The 14,530-nt window shown below is 36.4% G+C and overlaps 1 protein-coding gene across 2 annotated transcripts in view; it reads right to left on the bottom strand.

The window, feature by feature from the left end:
* Positions 1 to 4,968: 4,968 nt before the first annotated feature.
* LOC127807887 (probable methionine--tRNA ligase) overlaps positions 4,969 to 14,530 on the bottom strand; it is a 30,619-nt gene continuing 21,057 nt past the window's right edge. For both annotated transcript variants that reach the window (XM_052346079.1, XM_052346080.1), the window contains exons 15-17: positions 6,188 to 6,420; positions 5,991 to 6,092; positions 4,969 to 5,654 (exon numbers count right to left, since the gene is read on the bottom strand). In XM_052346079.1, coding sequence (XP_052202039.1) covers positions 5,424 to 5,654; positions 5,991 to 6,092; positions 6,188 to 6,420 — 566 coding nt within the window. In that variant the 3' untranslated portion in view covers positions 4,969 to 5,423. The remainder of the gene's footprint in view (positions 5,655 to 5,990; positions 6,093 to 6,187; positions 6,421 to 14,530) is intronic.

Raw genomic sequence — 14,530 nt, 5'->3', positions numbered from 1 at the left:
TGATGTTTTTGTTATTGATGATTAGCAATTGTTTTCATACTATTAAAAAAAATTAAAAAAATTAATTTTTTTTTTTTTTTAACGATAGGAATCATACCGTCGCTAATTGTTCACATTATTAACGAGATGAAATATTATCGTTATTGATTTGTGTTTTGATAACTAAAAGGTTATTTTTAATGACGGGAATCATACAGTCGCTAATTGTCTAGATTATTAATGACGAGAAATATTGTCGTTATCGAGTTATAATTTGGTAGTTAATAATTATTTTTAATGACGGGAATCATATGGTCGCTAATACAATTAACGATGGGTTTATTATTCTCGTCGTTAAAGATTTTTATTCTCGAAGACAATAACGACAACCGACGACAGGAAAATTCTCGTCGTTATAACTTTTTAACGACCGAAAATCAACTTTCAACAACTGATTTTCCCGTTGTTAAAACTCGTTTTTCTTGTAGTGAGGTCTAGTGAATTCATCAATATTCTCATCCATAGACTTAAAAGCATCCATTTTAAAATTAAACAATATTCCTTTAAGATAAGCCATATTAGGAGCAATCATAACAGCATATAAGGATTCGAGTTTATTCTAGTGATCAATATGGTTATCTATACCATCTACCTTACGTATTACACTGTCACCCAAATAGAGGAATATAAGGTTAAAGGCCTTCTCTCTAATCTCAATTGTCTTTCCAATCTACTCCACGGTCCGTTTCCTGTCATCAGGCTCTAGTGCTATAAACACTTTGTAATGAGAGAACAAGACTCTTATCTTTATCTTCCAACTTCTAAAATTGTCTTTACCATCGAATATTCCGATTTCAAATCAAGTAGTCCCCATCTCTGCCTTGCATAAAGGTAACCTAACTCTCTAGACACTAATCGAGATTCACACAGTAAGATACCCAACTGACCGAGACTCACAATGAACCCTAAAGAACCAGATTGACACGAACACAAGGAAACCCTAGATTTGAACAACCCAGATTCATATTGGACCTAACCCTAAGACACGAAGACCAAAACTGTGCTTTGATACCACTATTGGGACTAGCAATGTGCTCAGCCACCTTTAACACTTAGATTCAAAAGAATCTGAAAACTATTAGACAGCTGGAAGCACACATATGCATACATAAAAATAGTAAGCAAAACATAAAGGAACACAACAAGATTTTTATCATAGTTCACCCTCAAAAATAGGGATACATCCACGTAGAACTCCAGCGAGAAAAGCTCACTGCACTAGTCGAAAAATGGTTACACCTTCCATGTACGAAGCTTACACCCTCACTATACACAGCTTACACCCTCATTGTACACTCACTGGTCCTCTGACAAAAATGTCCAAAAATCACATACAAATTAGAAGGCATACCTAAGGAGAAAATGAAAAAGAAAAACTTGTACAAAAGGAAAACGAGAAGAAACCCTAGGAAAAAATAACTTGACTATTGCACGGATCCCAAGGAATAGAGGGACATAAATAGATAGGGTATGAGGCAAAGCAACAGAAAAAATAAGCCTAGTGATCAAATCAATGGCATCCATAGCAACAAGCAACATGACAAAATGCAACGGATGAATCAAACGTGCCACTAAATGGAATGATAAGGGAGGTTGTCATTTAGGTCATCCAATCATACAAGTTCCAAAATGGCAGCATTTTGGAGTAGCCAGTGTGTGGTTATCATCTAGCCTTCAATCCATAGCTCCAAAATGACAACGTTTTTGTGTTGATGCTTCACGATACTCAACACCAATGACGTAAGGGTGTCTTAATCTTAGCAAGATTAATAACTACACTATATTAAGCATGTTAATCGAGATGAGATTAATGATCCCACCATAACAAATAATAGCCAATATCACTATTTTGAGGGACTAATTCAAGCAAGATACCAATCCTAAAGGCCCAAAAAGCCTCCACCTAAAACCTAACATAAAAAAACCTTAGAAACGTAAAACCTAACATAAAAAAAAACCTTAGAAACAAAACAACCAGCCATTGTAATCGCCTTCTTGAGTCGAGGGAATCCATCATTTTCAATGGTCACAGGGTACGTCCTTAATTACTTCTGCTTGAGATGCCTCTTTCTTGCCATTTTAGAAAAGATATAAATTAAATAATTAAGCTTGACAGTCTCTACCTTTTGATCCATTCTAGAAAGTAGAGCCCAATCCATATATATATGGAAAAAAAATTTGTTAGCCGGTGCATATATATATATATATATATGTGTGTGTGTGTCGTGAATAAATTGAGAGGGATGCATAAATTTTATCGGAGAAGTAAGACCCACGCACCTAACTATATAACATATTATTGTTCAACACGAATAAGATAACAACTCTATTTATATAAATATATGTATTGTACTATAGTGGCATACCCATTTACAACTCTAAAAATTAATTGTGAGCCAGCTACGTGATAAGATTAATACATAAGCCGCGGATTAATTTCCCCATCACCAACTACAATATTAACCTTACTCCCCCTCTGATCATTGGACCTTAAGCCGCCCCAACCCCAAAGAGATCACTTTCATATACATACATAGTCATTAATTTCCATGCCCAGTGGTCCTGTAGCTAGGCAACTAATAATTAGGTGTCGCATACATGTAATCATTTCCATGCCCAATCCTCTTATAGCTGGGCAACTAATAATTAGGTGTCAATACTACATATTTGTCATCATGACATTTTCCAAAGACAAATTTAATTATAACAACAATATATAAGATTAATTTATTCATTTATAATTAAATTATTATATAGCAATAAATTACCCTTGTTCGAAATGGGAATAGTATTATCATGTAAAGATATTGAGTCCCCTTAGGCGGGATATGTGGTGGTGGTGCAGAAGGAGGAGGAGGAGAAGATATATTATTGAATTTTCCGTCAAAGCACTAATTATAATCAAACTCTGATAGGTGCATAATGAGGCTACATCAATAGCAACCCTTCATTTATTTATTTATTTTTAGTTTTGGTTTTGACAAGAATTAACGCTCCTCTCCACCACTACTTTTCCCCCAAGCTCTACGTATGACATATAAATGTCCCACCCACTGCAAAGATGACATGAGAATGGGAATGTTCATCAATTATATACATGAATATATATATATATATATATATATTTTATTTTTTTTTATATGTGTGGCTGGCTGTTATTATTGGGAGACAACTAGGGCCAACAGCCCTACCCCAATATTTGGTGGGTGAAAGTCAAAGATATAATTAACACAGCACCTCCACAGAAGAACCAAAGAGGCTAACTAGAGTGAGCAACCTAGGTGAGTTTAGTACATACAAATATGCTTGGCAGAAGGCAGTCTTCCAAAACTTTACCCAAAAAGTTAGAGGTTCATTACATTAGGTTCTGATTTTAAAATTATTTTTTAGTCTTTCTTTCTGATGACTGTTTTAAAAGTAAAGAATTCAAGAAAATGGTTTTTAAAAGCTATAATTTCTTGAAAACTGAATTTAAAATAACTTGACTTAGAGAATAACTGAAAAATATATTAGTTTTTGCCTGATAACAGAAATATTTTTTCTAGTTCTAAAAATGATTATGGTACGAAAATAAAAACCATACATGGATCAGTAATTAGCATAGAAAGGGGAAGGGATAGGTAGTAATGGTTGACCGGGTAGGGGGCGGGGGTGAATTTTGTGCATTTGTGGGTCAGTCCACTAGTACAGAACCAACTCACCCACATTCTTGTAAAAGGTAAAATCGCTCATTTTAAAGATTTTTTATACTATTCTATATATGTGGAAGGGGTTAATCACGGTATATGGTAACGCATTAGATAAGAGGTATAGTATATGGTGTCCACAAAAAGCTACCCTCATAAAAAAGTAAAACTCTCACACTACAACTGCCATAACTCAAATATTCATCTTTGAATACAGTCTGTTCCTTGAGAACTAATCTTACTACGTCCGTGGGGACATCTCACCCACATTCCTAGCTAGCTCGGATGTTGGATGGACATATAATTATCACAAAGCTTTAATTGTTTGGCCAACAGGAAGATTAATTTTATATATATAAGTGTGTGCGCAGCATGACTTCAACTCAGGATCAGCAAGCTAGCTCAAGGAACCCCCCTTTCTTAATTTATGGAAAGATCCAGATCAGAGAGATCTAACTAGCTAGCTTGCTTGCTTGCTTTTTGCTTACAAGATAATTCAGCACCTTTGAGTAGAGTTTGAAGAAATCCCTGCTGTGTCCAGAAACAAGAGGGCAACAGTACTGGTGGTATTACTAGCTAGCTGCTGCTGCTACGTAGTGGCTACTGCTGGGATAAATTTATAAGGTAAAGTAATTAATAATTTAAGATTATGGATGGAGAATTGGGAACAGCAGGAAAGAAGTTGGAATTAGGATCATCTGCTGCCGCTGTGCAGGAGATCATGTCTGTTGATTGGAGAGGCAGACCCTGCTGCTGCAACCCTAGAAGAAAGAATGGTGGAATGCCATTTTTCATTAGTGCTTTAAGTGGTTGAACTCCAATGATCGCAATTTTTCATTTTTCACCTGTTCTTTTGATTTTGTTTCTTTTTGTTGTTTTTTCTCTAAAACCCAAAACCTCATTTGTGAATTATCATTTAAAGAGGAATTGCATTAGATGGTCAATAACCAGCCTGATCACTCGCCAAATCAAACAACATAAATTCTCCTTTTACCTTAAATAATGTATTAAGTGGTGGGGTCATGTTTTATTTAGTCGAAACCTTAGTTTTTTTAAAAGCACAAAATGGGAATTTTGTAAAGTGATTCATGAATCTCGACAAAATTAAAAATTAAACCTAGGCAACTTCATTATTTACTTGAATATAATCAAGGAAAATGCATATTCCTCAACTCTTCGTTCAGGACATTTCATACTCATGCCAACTATAGTAAAAGAGAAAACAGAAATGGGAAGACAAAACTAAAAGAAGGAAGAGAATCCAGTAAACTCAAACAGTTACAATAACAAATAGAAAGATCATATATGGATCAATTATCTCGCCATGCAATGGCCGGCAATAGAGAGTGTTCAACATCTTTGACAGATATTTAGGTCTTCCAAGGAGACCAAATAAAAATTTGCTTTGTCTCCGCATCAAACATATGTGGCTGGGAGTGTCCATTCTTGAGCAGCTAGGATTCGAAATCAGTTCGCGTGGTCACTGATCATTTAATATGCTTCCTGTTGGCATTCTACAGAGGCCATTATGAGAAGAATGGCTCTTATCATATAGGCAACCAGATAGCACAATCACTATGACAAACAAAATATATAAATAACACCGGGGGGGAGGGGGGCGCATAACCAGGACAAAACTTTTCATTACCTTTGGCAAACTCTGGATTATTAGTCCGTCCTTCCTTTCTGATTTCATCCCTACCTTATTGACCCCCTGGATATGGATGAAACCTTGCACACGCCTGCTGATGTGGAGAATGGTAAATTCTTGTAGCAAGCAACTAGTTCCTCGTTAGTGCGCAAATCTGGTTGCAATGTTTCCCAGACCTTTTTCTTAGGGTTTAAAACATCATCCGGATCACCTTTGAATCCAGGAAATGTCACTCTCTCCCCAACAGGAGCAGAATGGGGTGGCTCAACCAATTCAACCTGAAAGTGCACACGGCATTAATCAAGGTTATTTGTTTCCAACAATCTCTATTCTGTCGGCCAATCATCAAACATTCCAACTGATCATAAAAGCATATGGATATAACAGTCAAACAATGAGTTCTACAGCAGACAGGAAGCTGAACATATGCCAATAAACCTCTACAAGTCCAGAACGACTATGCTGCATTTTGAATCTAACATACAAAAATCATAAGACTACTGTTATTCTCCAGTTTCACTCTCTTTCAACTGCTTAATTTCTTGTTCCATCTATTTCTCCACCTCTTTTTGGTAGTTAGGCAAGAAAAAATTGTGTACGTAGACTATGCTTACTTTGGTGTGATCAGAGTCGGATGCAGCAAGAACCATTGCCTGTGATTTTATACCCCGCATTGTTGCTGGCTTTAAGTTGCATAGAACACAGACCTTACGGTTCTGATAAAAAGACCATCAACTTTAACAAATTAGCTAAACAACATGCAACAGGTAAAAGGAAACAATGAAACCTAGAAATGCAGAGAACAGAAAACCTGCATGTCTTCAAGAGGAATGTACTTGACAAGTCCACTAACAACAGTCCGAGGTTGTCCTTCACCAACATCAATCTCTTCCACATATAAAGAGTCGGCATCAGGATGTTTTTGAGCTTTTGTAATAAGACCAACACGGATATCAAGTCTACTAATTGAAATTTCCGCTTCAACACTGGCCTTTGGTTTAGCTTCAGCCACAGATTTAGTTGGCCGTTTCTTACCCTTTCCATCTGTTGAAAAGTGACAATATGAAGCATTATGTTTCACACCTTTGAATTCCACAGTTACACAAATATGTTTGTTCCAGAACTAAGAGCAAGATTTTGGATCAAAATTAAAGTAAATTTCTTCCTCACAAGGCCCAAGCTAACAAGGTAATAACCAGCTAGAAATACTCTCATACTAAAATCAGCCATGAGCATTAGAAAAACTAAGCAAACTAATAATGGAGCTGAGAAATATGAAGAATGTATACATTATCTGGAGAAACCAAATCAACCAGCTTTGTTCTTTAAATGGGGATATCAATAAGGCAAAGGCACAAAGAAATAAATTCTTGTCTATAAAATGCTCAAGGACCAGACACCACCAATATGTAGAAAGAGATCTAAATAAATTTGTGCCCACAAAAGGACCAAGAACTAGATGCTAAAACTATTTAGGAAAGATCGACTTGAACTAAGTACAAGATTTTATATCATTACAACCTTCTACAATTTATTTCTTACATCCACATACAAAAGGCTAAAACTTGTAGTACATGGTTACATGCACCTCCCAACACTATGATGTGACACTTCAAGACGCTAAGCATTCAAGAGGCCGTTCATTACTGAGTAATAGAAGGCTACATGTAGTTATGGCCAAGAATTTTTAACATATTACACCCTCAACTGATGAGATTCAGGCCAAGCTTCTAGCAAGTCATAAGAACTGATATAAAGCTCATCAGAAAAATGCATCCTCTGAATATCTCTTACACAAGCATGTATGCTCTCTCCAAAACTTATTCAACAGTTACAAATTCCATTGATCAAGCACATATACACCTATTATGCATAAAGTATAAAACAGAGATACAAAGTACTACACCCAAAATGTTTTATTATAAGAGTGCGTAAAGCATATTAAAAATGTTCTACTTGTAGGAGTGACATTGAAGCATTAAATCCAAAAAATCTCAAACTCTAGTGATTAACAAATTGGACACATGCTTCTATACAACATATTTTACAAAAACAACAAATCAAGCCTTAGTTCCACTAGGAGGGTTAGGCAAATTGATTTCTTACTTGCCAATCATCTCCATGATCATTATTTTTTGTAAGATCATTATAATTCATATACCGGCTAAGAGTTTCCAATCACATTTTTCTCAGTTGCCTCTACCTCTTTTGCAATAAACTTTTCCAGCTTCATTCACTCTCCAAGCAGTAGCACCTATTGATATCCTTCTCACGTCATCAAACCATCCTAATCTTGCCTCGCATTATTACAAACATATTCATTTCAAATATTGTTGTTTCTTGTATGACCATACATTCATTGTAAGATGCTCATCTCCATTAAGCTCATATTTTGCCCAAAAATAAATACCACACAACAAGCTTCCCTTTTAGTTTTAAAAGGATTGTGCAATTACATAAAATGTTGAAAGAACTCCATTTTAACAATCCTACTTAATTCCATAAGTACATTCTCAATAATCTCCCCATCTTTTTGGATAATTAATCCAAGATATCAAAATTGGTCTCTCCTTGGGATGATTTAGATCTTTAAAGTCTCAATCATAACAACATCCACAATTCTATACTATTTTTATTAAACTTACATTCCATATATTCAATTTGTATTTTGGTCAATTTTAACTCTTGGATCCTAAGGTGTCCCTCTATACGCCTCTTCCTTTGTTAGCGTAATGTCGCTCACAAAAGCCTCTCTTCTTTTGTATAACATAGAAGGCTTTTAACCTTACACGCAAGGTTGGAAATGTTGAGTTTGCCTAGAGTTTGTGCGGTAGAAGATCAGTAAAATGTTGAAGACTATCGGTTGGAAGATTAGAACAGTTAGGGCTTTAAAAAATACAAGAGGGCAGGGGAGGCAGTCGAAATTCAATTCTGAGAGAGCTTCTAATATTGTCTATGATCGAGTGCTGGGTTTCCATTCTTGAGAAGAGAAATACGAGTTTTAGTCTTGTGTATTCTTGGGAGAATGTGTGCTTGTACTCGGGGATATAGATGAGGGTTTAGAGACTTGATGTACTGATCGGTTTCATCCTAAAGAAAGGCTGCTCTGTGTGGGTGTTAACTGCTGGATGTAGGTTTGCCAAAGGCATTCCGAACCAAGATAATTCTCGGCTCTTGTTGGTTTGTTTTATCTTTCTGTATTTTTCATTTCCATTTCTGTTTTGACTGATTCTTTAATTTGGTTTCTAAGTTCTGTGAGTTTCTAAGAATTCGAGAGGGAATTCTCTTAGGGTTGGCTTCGTCAGTCCTAAATAACAACAGGAAATTTGTCAGCTTTTGGTCATTTCCTACAAATGACTCAGAACCTTTTTTAATGAATTTTTGAAAACAAGGACCCCTTGCCTTGAAGATGAAAAACTCTAAATTGCATACAGTTCATGAACTTTACTAGACATCATATTTCAACTTTCTATTCTCAAGGATTTGACTTTGTAATATTATTATTATTAAACTTAATTGGGGGTGTTTTCTTATTCATATTTATGTCATAAGTAAATTGAAAGTAATATATAAATTAAATGAAAATGCCAACATTATTTCAGTCAAAAAATTAAAGGAAACTAACGTAAACGTAAATAATTGCAGTTCAGTACATGTACAAACCAGTTGAAGAATTTAAGATACCTTCAATCAACCCTAACAGTCCACTATCCAAGCGACAACCAAGGTAAAACGGCCACTAGTTTGCACAGGTGACCATCCAACTTTACCTTAAGAGCTGGTAAATCAATCTCATAGTTGATAGGGCTTAATTGTTTACATATTTTTATCTAATTTTTATCTTAACCTTGTTTTAATTTTTCTACATAAATGTGTGTTTATTTGGATTTTATATTATTTTAATCTCTTTTTGTAGGAACTTGGCAAAAGAAATTAATTTGAAGATATGGGCTTAAAAAGAAAAAAATATATATATTATAAAGTTAATTTTAAAATTAATATCAAAATTAATATTATGATATAAAATAAATAAATGAATATTTTAAATAATTAATATTATAATATAATTAAAGTTATTATATTTAATAGTATATTAAATATTATATATATTATTTTTTATTTATATATTATATTTTATCTTATATTATTTATATATATAATATTATTATAAAATAACTATTATATATATATATATATTAATTGGCAGTGAGGCGTGAATGTGGAAGCTAGGGCTCCATGTCCATGTATATATATATATATTATTATAATATTTAAAGGGGGTGAATTTTGGATGGCTTGGGGGCGCCCAGCGCCTCATATATATACATAATAATAAGATATTATAGAGGGAGGCAGGGGAATTGAAAAAGAAGAGCGGCAGAAGCCGCAGGGCTCATTGGAGGCGCACGGAAGGGAAACAGGGAGGAAGCGGCCGAGAAATTGAGCTGCGCACAGGAAGAAGCAATTGGAGATTGGGGAAAGGAGGAAGCCGCGCACAGAACAGCAACGTGACCCAGATCTATTTTAGATCTTGGCAGGAACTTCTTTCTCCTTTTAATTTCTGTTGTTATTTTTACTTTAATAATGTCTAACTGATTTATTTTAGCTAGGATTTGGATGGATTTTAATTTTGGAATTATATAATTATTTATTTAGTTTGATTCAAACCCGATTATTATTTGTATGAGAAGTTTATATTGTTGCGTTTAATACTTTAAAAAATTGACCACATTTTAATAATTTAATGATTTATGCATGACTGACTAAATAATTGTTATAAATTAGATTCATAGGCAACATAAATCACATACTTGACTATGAGATCGAAAGATGATTAGCTCGTGTGGGAATCGATAAAGCTTAGTGAATCAAATCCCCTTCCGAGATTAGAGGTTTCCAAATAACTTAATGCTTATTTATTTCGTTGATATCTGCTCAGAAATCTGACAGTGAAATTGAATTAATAAAGGATTAATATGACTTGAGAAAGCTTATTAATTAATTGAGGAAAATCCACCATCACATGCAAATAATTATAAAGTACTGTAAAGGTATTTGTGGTTTTGAATCGGGTTGAATAGATAATTACATAACCTAGATTAAATGAAATCTAAACCCTAGTGCACTTATTAATTAATTTTTCTCACAAAGAATCAAGTTTTCCATTTATTTTTCTTTTTATTCATCGATTAATTAATTAGTTCAACTTAGGTTAAATTAAAATTGTTTTGGTATTGTCATCTAGTTCTCGTGGGATCGACATCTTTTCATCACTATATGCAGATTTGACTAGGGTACACTTGTCCGAATTAATTGGGCATAAAATCACACATCAATAGTCCATTGTCAAGCACTAAGGGTGTGTTTTCTTTTCCAACTTGCATGGAAAACAAAAACCACCCCCCCGAGAAGCAATTTTCCATGGAAAATAGGCTAAAATATGTTTTAAAGGGTTGTACCATGAAATTTAATTCTATGAAAAATGCAGTATGCCAAACAGCAAAGATGAAATTCAATTCCTCGGATGTGACATTTTCCATGGAATTTCTATGCTATCAAACACCTTAAAAGTCTAATTTCTTGAATCCAACAGAATCTCAGTCAGTGCTCTTTCCATATACAAGCATGGGTCAAGTTTTAAGGAAAGAAATCCCTTTACATACTCTCAAAATTGAAGAAAAAAGGAACTATAACTCAAGAAGAACAAAATCTCACAACCCTACACTACCTTCAAGCACTCAAAGAGTGTGCCTACATGTTTTTCCATCTATTTAAGTGTATTTTGAGATTCATTCATTTATGTTCAAGAGGTCTTGATTTTCTACATTTGAGTTTTGGAGAGAATCAAGAGATTTTTTCTTAGTAAGAAAGTACTCATTGTGGGTGTAAGAATTCCCGCGGGGGGGGGGGGGGATTCTTGTTGGTGAGCTAGTGCCATATCAACTAGCAAGGAATATTTTGAGAGCTTTTGAGATAAAACACTTTTTTTTTTTTGAAGAGTTTCTGGGATAGAAAAACTCATATAGATGAGCTAGCACTAGATCAACCACAACACAGGATCAACTACAACTAGAGTTGGCAAATGGGACTGGCGGCCCATGGGCCCGCCTGCCCAACCCAGCACTGTAGCAAATGGGCCGAGCCAGGCCAGTGTTTTGTGGCCCGCAGCCCGTCTTGCCTTGGCCTGTTTATTAAGGGCCATAGGGCCGTGCCAGGCCCCCATTTCCCATTGCCCTGCCCGGCCCGCCTCCCTAGCGGGCCAAATTCTGCCTTCCCCATGAAATGGGTGGGCCAAGCGGGAGGCGGGTCAGCCCAGCTCGGTGTCCAGCCCCTTAAATGGGCTGGAGATGAATCGGAATTTCTGGAAAATTCTGTTAGAAAAGATTTAGGGAGAGAGAAGAAAGAGATAGGGAGAGATGAGAGAATAGACTAGAGAAAGAAGAGAGTTTGTATTCATTCCAAAAACTGCCTTCTGTTGCATTCTTCCCTTATTTATTCATAGGTAGGTTAGTTAGTTGTAACCTCCTCTCCCGCCTTCCATTCTCCTTCTACTTATTACAAAAATGCCCCTCAATCCTAACAACCCCCCCCCCCCCCGATGAAATAATTCTTGTCCTCAAGAATTTAGAGCAAACTGATAGCATGGGGAAACCTTGTCAATATGTCTGGCAGGTATTCCCAAGTTGGCTGGTTTGGTGGTAGATGGGACCATCGGATCAACACTTGCGTAATAGGGGCAGCTCGTCTGTAGATCACCCTTTTGTCTATGATTGCTCGAGGTTCAATGGGCTCCTCTGATTCCTCTTCCATCCTTGGTAAGACAGCAGTTGATAATTCTTCATCTGGTGGTGGCAGTGAAGCTTCACTAGCTGTTGTTCCTTCTCTAGACTTCTTTAATAACGATACATGAAATACCGGATGAATTCTCACGTTTTCTGGTAGCTGCAACTGATAGGCCACCTCTCCTATCTTTTCCATGACTGTATAAGGCCCAAAATATTTGGGACTGAATTTAGAGACAATACCTTTAGTAAAAGCAGGCTGTAAAAATCGTTTAACCTTCAAAAACACTGCATCCCCCACATTGAATTGCCGCTCACTTCTGTTTTTGTTTGCATAGTGTACCATCCTGCTCTTGGCTGTCGCCAATTCTCTTTTAAGTTCCAATAATACTTCTCTCCGTTTTTGAAAATATTGTTCCACATCCGCCATTGTAGCAGTGGAACTGGAAATGGCAGGAAGTAACGGTGGACAATACCCAAACACAGCTTCAAAATGGGTCAGTTTAATAGCTGTATGATATGTGGAATTGTACCACCATTGAGCAAGTGATAGCCAGCGGTGCCAACTTTTAGGCATAGCAAAACACATACATCGAAGGTAGGCTTCTAGACATTGATTTACTCTCTCTGTTTGTCCATCCGTTTCTGGATGATAGGCTGTAGATAAGTGTAAACCCACCCCCAAATTCTTGAATAATTCTTGCCAAAATTTACTGGTGAAGATCTTGTCTCTATCGGACACAATAGTCTTGGGAATTCCATGAATTTTAAACACTGAATCCAACAGTAATCTGGCCACCTCTGGAGCTGTAAATGGATGCGTCAAACTCATGAAATGAGCAAATTTAGTTAAGCGATCCACAATCACCAAAATTGTATCTTTTCCCTCCGATTTTGGTAAGCCTTCTATGAAATCCATTGAGACATCCTCCCATGCTTGATCTGGGATTGGTAGTGGCTATAATAAACTCGGTAAGGCCACTGTTTCATGCTTGCATCTTTGACATATATCACATTGCAACACATATTTCACCACTGTTTTCTTTAATCCTGGCCAATAGAAAAATTGCCTCACCCGATAGTAAGTGGCTCTTATCCCTGAATGTCCACCCACTGCTGATCTATGCATGGCCTTCAGAATTTGTAACTTCAGCTGGTCGTCCTCCCCTATAACAATGCGGCCTTTGAACCGGATGAGTCCCCCAACCAATGTGTAATTCTGCTGTGCATTAGGTGTTATTGCTAACTGCTGTAACAATGTTTGCAACCAAGGTGTCTGGTCGTAGCTTCTCACCACCTCTTTCACCCATTCGGGAGTGACAGCTGATATAGCTTGATAAATTCCTTTTTCCTCTTTTCTGGACAGCGCATCTGCCACTAAATTCTCTTTCCCTCTTCTATATTGTATTGTATTATCCAATCCCAATAGTCTAGAAACGCCTTTTCGCTGTAAATGAGTGTGTAATCGTTGTTGGAGTAGAAATTGAAGGCTTTCGTGGTCCGTTTTAATCGCGAACTGATTATTCTCTAAATAATGACGCCATTTCTCCACTACTACTAATACTGCTATCAATTCTTTATCATACACACTCAAGCCTAGATGTTTGGGGGCTAGCCCTTGGCTTATGTAGGCTAAAGGTTTCCCTTCTTGCATGAGAACTGCTCCCACCCCATAATCACAAGCATCAGTTTCAACCACAAATTGTTTTGAAAAATCTGGGAGAGCTAAAACAAGGGCTTGAGTCATGGCTTATTTAAGAATTCCGAAGGCTGCTTCAGCTTTAGGATTCCAATGGAAGTTGTCCTTCCGCAACAGCTCTGTTAAAGGCCGACTAATCAATCCATAGTCTCTGATAAATTTTCGATAATATCCCGTCAAGCCTAAGAAACTCCTTCACATTCTTAGGTCTCGGCCAATTCACCATTGCTTCTATTTTTTTAGGATTTGTACTCACTCCATTAGCTGAAATGACATGGCCTAGATACTCCACCTCTTCTTGAGCAAATGTACACTTAGACATCTTGACATATAATTGATGAACTCGTAGGATCTCAAAAGTGGTTCGGAGGTGGGATATATGGGTTTGTAGGGATGGGCTGTAAACAAGAATGTCATCGAAGAAAACAAGTATAAATTTGCGAAGGTAGGGACTGAAAATCTGGTTCATCAATGATTGGAATGTGGCTGGTGCGTTGGTCAATCCAAAGGGCATGACAGTGAATTCATAAAGCCCTTGGTGTGTTCGGAAAGCCGTTTTAGGAGTATCAATGGGTCTGGTGGTAACCAGCTCTTAGGTCTAATTTAGAAAAAATGGCAGCACCATTGAGCTCATCTAATAAATCCTCAATGATAGGAATAGGAAATTTATTCT

Source organism: Diospyros lotus, chromosome 8 (assembly GCF_014633365.1).
Source record: "Diospyros lotus cultivar Yz01 chromosome 8, ASM1463336v1, whole genome shotgun sequence".
NCBI lineage: Eukaryota > Viridiplantae > Streptophyta > Magnoliopsida > Ericales > Ebenaceae > Diospyros > Diospyros lotus.
The sequence above is the reverse complement of the archived record's forward strand: the minus strand, read 5'-3'. Positions and strand labels throughout refer to the sequence as shown.